The 7,518-nt window shown below is 39.1% G+C and overlaps 1 protein-coding gene across 1 annotated transcript; it reads right to left on the minus strand.

The window, feature by feature from the left end:
- Positions 1-2,084: 2,084 nt before the first annotated feature.
- LOC107559299 (proheparin-binding EGF-like growth factor) lies at positions 2,085-4,966 on the minus strand. The gene is made up of 6 exons (XM_016243069.1): positions 4,762-4,966; positions 3,912-4,115; positions 3,553-3,745; positions 3,297-3,452; positions 3,122-3,212; positions 2,085-3,027 (listed from the first exon to the last, which is right to left on the minus strand). The coding sequence occupies exons 1-5, from the start codon at positions 4,802-4,804 to the stop codon at positions 3,140-3,142; spliced, it is 669 nt and encodes a 222-aa protein (XP_016098555.1). The 5' UTR covers positions 4,805-4,966; the 3' UTR covers positions 2,085-3,027; positions 3,122-3,139.
- Positions 4,967-7,518: the final 2,552 nt, after the last annotated feature.

The following is a 7,518-nucleotide window of genomic DNA, read 5'->3' on the forward strand; positions in this document are numbered from 1 at the left end:
ACATGTAAAAAGACAGTATAAGTCATTATAATCCGTAATTATGTCCCCACTGGATGCAACAAATGTCTCGTTTATATAGAGTTTTAATGTTTTGTCTCGTCGCTCCAGCCGGGACACGGCAGCACAATATGGTGAGGGGCGTAACATTTCTGTCACACACTTGAGGTATTCGGCCAATCACAATGCTCTGGATAGCTGGCCAATCACAGCACACCTCGCTTTTCAGACCGATGAGCTTTGTAAAAATCAACACGTTTCAGAAAGGCGGAAGAAACTATAATGTACAGTATGTGGAAAATAATGTGTTTTTTTAACCTTAAACTGCATAAACACATTTCATTACACCAAATACACAAAACAATGTTCTTTTTAGCAGCATCATATGACCCCTTTAAGTGGAGGGATGGAAAGCGAGCACAAGCTTTCTTGGAGAGAGTTCTGGCCTCGGTGAGAACACGATCCTCTCCTCTTCCTCTCTTGGTTCAGATCAGGACGGCTTCTGAGACACAGGGTCCAACGTCCCTCTGGGGCGGGGACCTTGGCGCTTCTGAAACGGGTAGAGTTTCACCATCCGGGGGCGCTGCTGGAGCCCAGGCTCAGTTTTAGTCTGGGGCTGAGGTGGCACTGGCTTGGCTGGCTGCTGAGTGGATGGAGCCTTTTGGTGACTTGAACCAGCCGCCGCACCGGAGCGCTTTGGCAGGAAGTGACACATTGCCTGCGATGATTTCTCTGCCGCTGTAAACTGCTTTGTAAACCCAGAAGGAAATCAATTTCCCCCTGAAGGAAATCAAGCCACTCACAGCTGACGAGGGGCACTGATCCTCACGTGTGAAGCACACAGGCGAATCGAGGCGTTGGGAGGAGCCAGGTGTTAAAGCCTTGCTGCTCCGCTGCTTCTTTCTCCTAAATGTTGCTCAGAGCCAACTTATATTTCTGCCACAATTAAGCAAGCCAAAGTAGCAGTGGCAAGGAAACCAAACTCCATCAGGAGATAAAAATGGAAAAAAAAGCTTGGAAGAAACTGGGCTCAGTTCTGCTCTGGTATGTCATCATAACCTTCCTGAATTATGAACTGTAAACTTGACATACTGCCAGGGTGTGACCCAAACCCATATGTACAGTATTCCGACCAGATGTGGCAGTTAGATTGGATAGCTCATAAAGCATGAGAATGATGTCATTCCTAAAAGAGGGCTGTCGGCCACCCAGCATGTGATGAGCTACCCATATCCTCTGCCAGATCGGTCAGCTGACCAAGCTGTATCCAATTAGCCAAAGCTGAGTGAACTTCTATGAGTATAAAACAATAAATGTTCATGTTGTCTGTCAGTATCACTAACAAATAGTTATAAAGTCCGGACTCAGAAAACTCATCCAATGGGAGCTTTACAAGCAAACAGCATGACTCATTCATTCAAGCAGACAGGCGCTGTGCAGAACAAGCTCTTGTTAATGCATTTTGCGGAGGTGGTTCACCACAGATGTTTAAACATTGGTTTGAAACAGTGAAGGTCAAAGGTTAAAAAAACCAACAAAAGATCTGAGACCAACTTTAAATAGCAAAGGGAAATGAGCTCTGTGGTGTGGGTTCCTCTTTCAAGTTCTGCCGTAGATCCAGTTTTTATAGATCAGAAGAAATTTCAGTCGTTATGAGTATAAAATGCTAAAGGTGTGACAAATGCACAAGTATTGCAATTTTCTGTCAAGGAAGTACAATTTCATGATGACGCAAGCAGATAATGCAAGGTGAGAATTTGCAAGTGATGGGTGTGTTTGTGAAAGAGTGTTTATCGTCAATGTAACATGGCCACAATGCAGATCACACACAGGATACAGGTGTATGTCACATGAAAGACATCCTTGGAATTGAAAGCAGGAGGCAGACTAGACTAGACTTTTTTTTTATGCCAAAACGTAGACATTACAGCATTTGCTACTCCGGTTTTCAAAAATATCTTTGAAATGGGAAGCCGGTCCTAACTGCTCTGATGAGGAAATGACTCATTGCATCACACTGGAATCTTCCTCCTTGGGAAAATAATGAGCATACAATTCTCAAAAGAAATTACAATAACTTGGTCTTTTATATAGAGGTTTTATTATTTGCCTTAATTTCTTGTCCGAGCGTTTTAAAAATACTCCATACATACAATGAGGAAGCAACTACTTTGTCTTATAGAGGAGGGTGCTGAAATTAAATAAACAGAAAAGTAACTAATTCACATTTCATAATTTGCACAGCTCAATAACAGTGTTAACGTTTTACTGGCCAAAATTATAATTTTCTCTAACAGAAAAGAAAAAAAGCTTAAAATATGACTTTTCATAAAGTTTGCTGAAATATACATTCTAACACTGTCCTGAACATCAAAATACAAATAATATTTCCAAAAATATCAAAATGCATACCATTGTGATATATTATTTAGATTTTCAGTCTACCACTGTTCAGTACTCACTTACTGAATAGACACGGATTACTACTGCTTCTTTTAATAAATAAAATATTACATCAACATACAACACAGAGACTTTCAAATACATTGCCAGTGCATTAGGGCTGGACAAGGTTGGTCTAAATCCAAATAAATATTAATAGATATATACACGCATACATAAATAAATAAATTAAAGCATAGCCAGCAATGATTAAATACACAGTGCACAAGACATGAACAAAACTGCTTATTTGTAAGAATACTTATTTCAGGCAGAGCTTCTTCAGTACTAGAAAAAGCCTCGTCTCTAAAACTCAAACTACATTCCCAACCCCGAAGAGTTCCTTCTCATTCTGTATCGAACAGCTCAGTGTCTCTTCCTGACCGAGTCTGTCTGTCAGAGTTCTAGTTCGTGGCAGGTTTTGCGCTCTCCTGCGAACCATTTAGAGAGTCCTTCGTGAGTCAGGCCCTTCACAGAGGCACCATGACTCCTGCCAAACAAATGCTATCACTCTATCCTCCTCTCCAGCACACTGTACCCTCTGCTCTTTGCCACTTAATTTTGAGGTAGAATTTCCACACGGTTGCCCTGAAATAAAACAAGAACCCAGATGTCAGGCGACTTGAGTCAAATCATGCTGGATGATTTTATGCAGTATGTACCAATGGATGACTTCACTCACCGTTCTCTCCAGTCTCATTTAGTGGTGTGGGGCGGCTCCCAGTTTAACTTTCTCCTCATTTTCCACATTATATGCACCTTGCTTGTGAAACCTAGATGATAAAAAGATTGACATTATGATAGACTGCAGACATCTAATTGCTTATAGAAATTAAAGTGTGAGATTAAGTACAAACCTGAGTGCCAGCATCAGTCCAATGATGGTGAGACATAACGAAGAGAGAACCACGGCCACCACAGCAAGGGCCGTAGTGCGGCTATACACTCCCTCGTTCTTCTTTAATTCCAGGGAGAAAAGGTGGCATCGCTCTCCCGAGTAGCCCTGGTCACAACTGGAGAAAAAACAGCCATTGATTCTCTTAAACGATAAAACAGCAACAATAAAACGGTAGCAACAAATTACAGGAGAAATGGTTTAAAGGAAGTGCTTACATGCATGAGGGCCCCTTTAAGTCCCTGAGATACTGGCAGGTTCCGTGGATACAAAAGTCCTTGTACTTTTTTAGACATGGATTCCTTTTCTTGCCTCTTCCCTTCTTCCTTCCAAGCCCCTTCCTCTTCGAGTCTTCAAGTTTCTCTGCATTCAAAACTGCACTCGGGTCTTTGGGTTTGCTTGAAAACGCAACTGTTTTGGTGGGAAAAGAAGAGGAAATGTACAGTTATTCATACTAAAACTGAAACCACAGCACCAATGAAAACCACAAAATCTGTGACAAATTGCTTATGCTCCTCTATTGCAAGTCATTTGGGATAAAAGTGTCCGCTAAACATGTACATTTAAAATGAATTACCTAATGGCACCTCGTAATCCCCTGAAAACTCATCCTCTTCATCGTCATAGTAATACTCGTCTTCCTCCTCATACTCCACTTGCTTGTTGTCCACAGTAGATCTCTTCTCATTCAGTGCCTCCAAAAGATCAATTACAGCTGTCTGTGCAGGCCTCTCGCTCTCAAACCGCTCTATAGACGCACCGCTCACTGATGTGACAGCCACTGAATGGGAAAACATAGTGAATAGCCATTAAAAATTCATCCGTCAGGCTGATTGATTGTTTATGGTTATGCAGTGGATTGCTGACTACATTGTAAATGATAAACTAACTGGTGTCTCAATTTTATCTTATTTATTTAGTTATTAACGCATAGAGCCCACTAATATTAAAGAGCCCACTATAAACTAATATTTCCCTTTTAACTAGAATAGTTTGTTTACTTCACGATCTCGAGGCTGACCTGCAAATAAGCTCGTTTTATAACTAATAATAGGTTGTGTGCATTACCTAAAGTCCCTAGAGGGTGCAAAGGGACTCGTTTACAAAAATCTTGCATGCACAGACACTGAGCTAACGAATGAACGCATGGGACAAAAATAAATATATCCCAGAATATTCTTAAAACAGAATGACATTGTTGACCCATTAATAGATTCACTGGCAAATCTAAAGTTTTGAATGGTAAAAAAAAAAAAAAAAGAAGTCATGTTAGGAATTTTCACACAATCTATTGGTAAAAACGAAGCTTTTTTTTTAATCAAAAACGGAATTATTTTATATTTAATTTTATATTTCTTATATAACTAGCGCACATGGTTGTAATGCGACACCCTTCAGCAACAAGCCACGGTGTGTCAGATACTCACCGATGGTAAAGGCGAAAAGACGCAAAATAGTTAAAAACTTCATATTTTCCCTTCTGGTAATAACGACGATAGATTCAGCTGTTAAAAAATAAAATCCTTCCCGCTCTGTTAATTCCTTTGAAGCCACCGCAGATTGTTACTTCGTGTCTTCGCGTGTTACTTTGTTACTGTGAGCGTCTCTCGAGCGTCAAGGTTAAAAAATCAGCCGCGTCTCAGTGACTGTCATTTAAATATGACTGTGGCCACGCCCACCAGAGCTGTAACAGATTGTGTATCAGGACAAATTCCTTTGATAAGTGTTTTATTAGCTGTTTTATTGGTCTACACCTCTTTTTTCTTTTTTCTTTTTCTAGTTTTAACCCTCCTACTACGCTAAAGACCTACACCCACCTGTGATCGTCTGGCCTACACTGTAAACTATTAAAAATGCAAGACTTTTTGAATGGAGCACAAAGGGTGCTTTTATCTTTCTCTTTTTCTTTTCTATTTATTTTATTTAATATTGATGAAGTAACAATTGTTTGTTTTTCCTGGCTAACTTCACTTTTGGCATTTCATAATATCTCCCATATTTTATGACAAATATATTCTGGTATTAGTAAAGAATGTAGATACAATTTTAACATATTTCACAAATAAATTGCCATTGTGTTTAGAGCAGTCAATACAGGCTCGCTTTGAACATCCATCGCAACAAATATTTTTATCAGCATTCTTTACTGAAATGATCCAAAGACAATAAAAGGTTAAAAACAACACCTGCCATAGCGTTGACCACGAGTTTGAAGTAATAAAGTGAACATAATATTATGTCATTATAACTGCATTTGGAGGAGAGCCATGCAAGTGATCAGCACATTGAGGGAGAAGATTTATGTAAAGCATATTGAATTTTCTTTCAAAACATGTTCACGTTTAAACAGACATTAACTAATGATCTGATAATGATATGAATGTTTTAATGAAAGTTATGGTTCAAAACTACAGATTTTGAATAATTCTGTGATTAAATGAACGAGAACGTGTATGAACAAACATTAAATTGCTTTATGGGTTGAAATCGAACAAATCAACTATCCTTAATTATTTTTAATCCTTGACATCCTTAACCACGATTGCATTCTTTCATAATCACACCGAGTGTAGTGTCTTTTGGTAATGTATCACAAAAAGTATTTTTTTTAAACACTCAAGTTGTCTTAAAATCCTAAAAATATTACTTTCATCAGAGAAGTCTTTCCCTGGTTTTGGATGCACAACACTGAACAGTAAGCATCAAAACAGCATATGGTCAATGTTTCACTATTTAAATAAGCACAACAGCGTTCGCTACTGCCATCTAGTGGAAACATGAAACTCTCGCATAGAGAGTCCAACCAAAATGCACACAGAATTGGTTAATTTTAAATTTGTTTAAAGGGGTCATATGATGGTGCTAAAAATAACATTACTTGGTGTATTTGGTGTAATGAAATGTGTTTATGCGGTTTAAAGTTAAAAAAAAAACTTATTTTCCACATACTGTACATTATTGTTTCTCCTCTATGCCCCGCCTTTCTGAAACGCGTCGATTTTTACAAAGCTCATCGGTCTGAAAAGCGAGGTGTGCTGTGATTGGCCAGATATCCAGTGCGCTGTGATTGGCCGAATACCTCAAGCGTGTGACAGAAATGTTACGCCCCTCACTATACTGTTGCTGCCCTGTCCAGCCGGAGCCACGAGACAAAAACATTAAAACCCATTACAAACGAGGCATTCGTTGCATCCAGTGGGGACATAATTACGGATTATAATGACTTATACTGTCTTTTTACACGCGCCGCGTAAACATAAAACCATGTCTGCATTTGTGATCGGTGAAATTACAAACTACAAACGCTACTCCACACTGCCCAAAACTCGTGTTTGAATCATCAGTGGCAAATGATAAATGAAAACGTACTTGCGTGAGTCAGAACTGCCGACATTTTAGTCTAACGTTACTCTCCCAGGATCAGGAAACAGTCCTCCATAAAATGTGCCGGCGATCCACAGCACTAAGTTGATGTATTTCCTCAGCGACCAGCACGGATCAGCTCCAGGCATGACGAAGTGGATATCGTCCTCTTTTGGAAGACCAAACAAAGTAGCTTCACTTTCACAACAAAAAACACAGCGCCTTCACGACATGGCTGCGGCGGCAACAACAATACTACAGCGAGAATAAAAGTTACGCCTTCTTTCTTTGCGTGAACATTTGGGCGGCGTTATGCAAATATTTCCACATAGTGAGGTAGATATGTGGGGGCGTGTTAGAACGAGCCGTTTTAGGAGGGCGTGGCTGACTCTTAACTTTTATAAAGAATATCTCTTTGGATTTGAGACTTTAGTGTTTGCAACTTTACAGATCTTCTTTATGCACCAAGAGCTTGTAACACTCCAAAGAGAAAGGAAAAATTGAAATCGCATCATATGACCCCTTTAACTTTAAAATGTTTAAAATGTGTCTGTCCATGTGTGGGTACGTTTTTCAATCTTTTTGTAATATTTGTAATTTTTTATTGATTTTTTTTTATTTTGTATCAAATTTGATTTCTGTATAATATCTTCGATTTTTTTTTAATGTATTTAATGTAAATTGCTGTAATTAATAATGATCTTTCTCATTTATTTAAACTGATGTCTAAATACAGACCTATGTTTTGAAATAATTCTGTTCGATCGCCGATCGATTTATCTCCCCTAGCGATCAAAACCGATTGCTCTGGTCTCGAGTCA

Source organism: Sinocyclocheilus grahami, unplaced genomic scaffold (genome assembly GCF_001515645.1).
Source record: "Sinocyclocheilus grahami isolate Dianchi unplaced genomic scaffold, SAMN03320097.WGS_v1.1 scaffold680.1, whole genome shotgun sequence".
Lineage (NCBI taxonomy): Eukaryota > Metazoa > Chordata > Actinopteri > Cypriniformes > Cyprinidae > Sinocyclocheilus > Sinocyclocheilus grahami.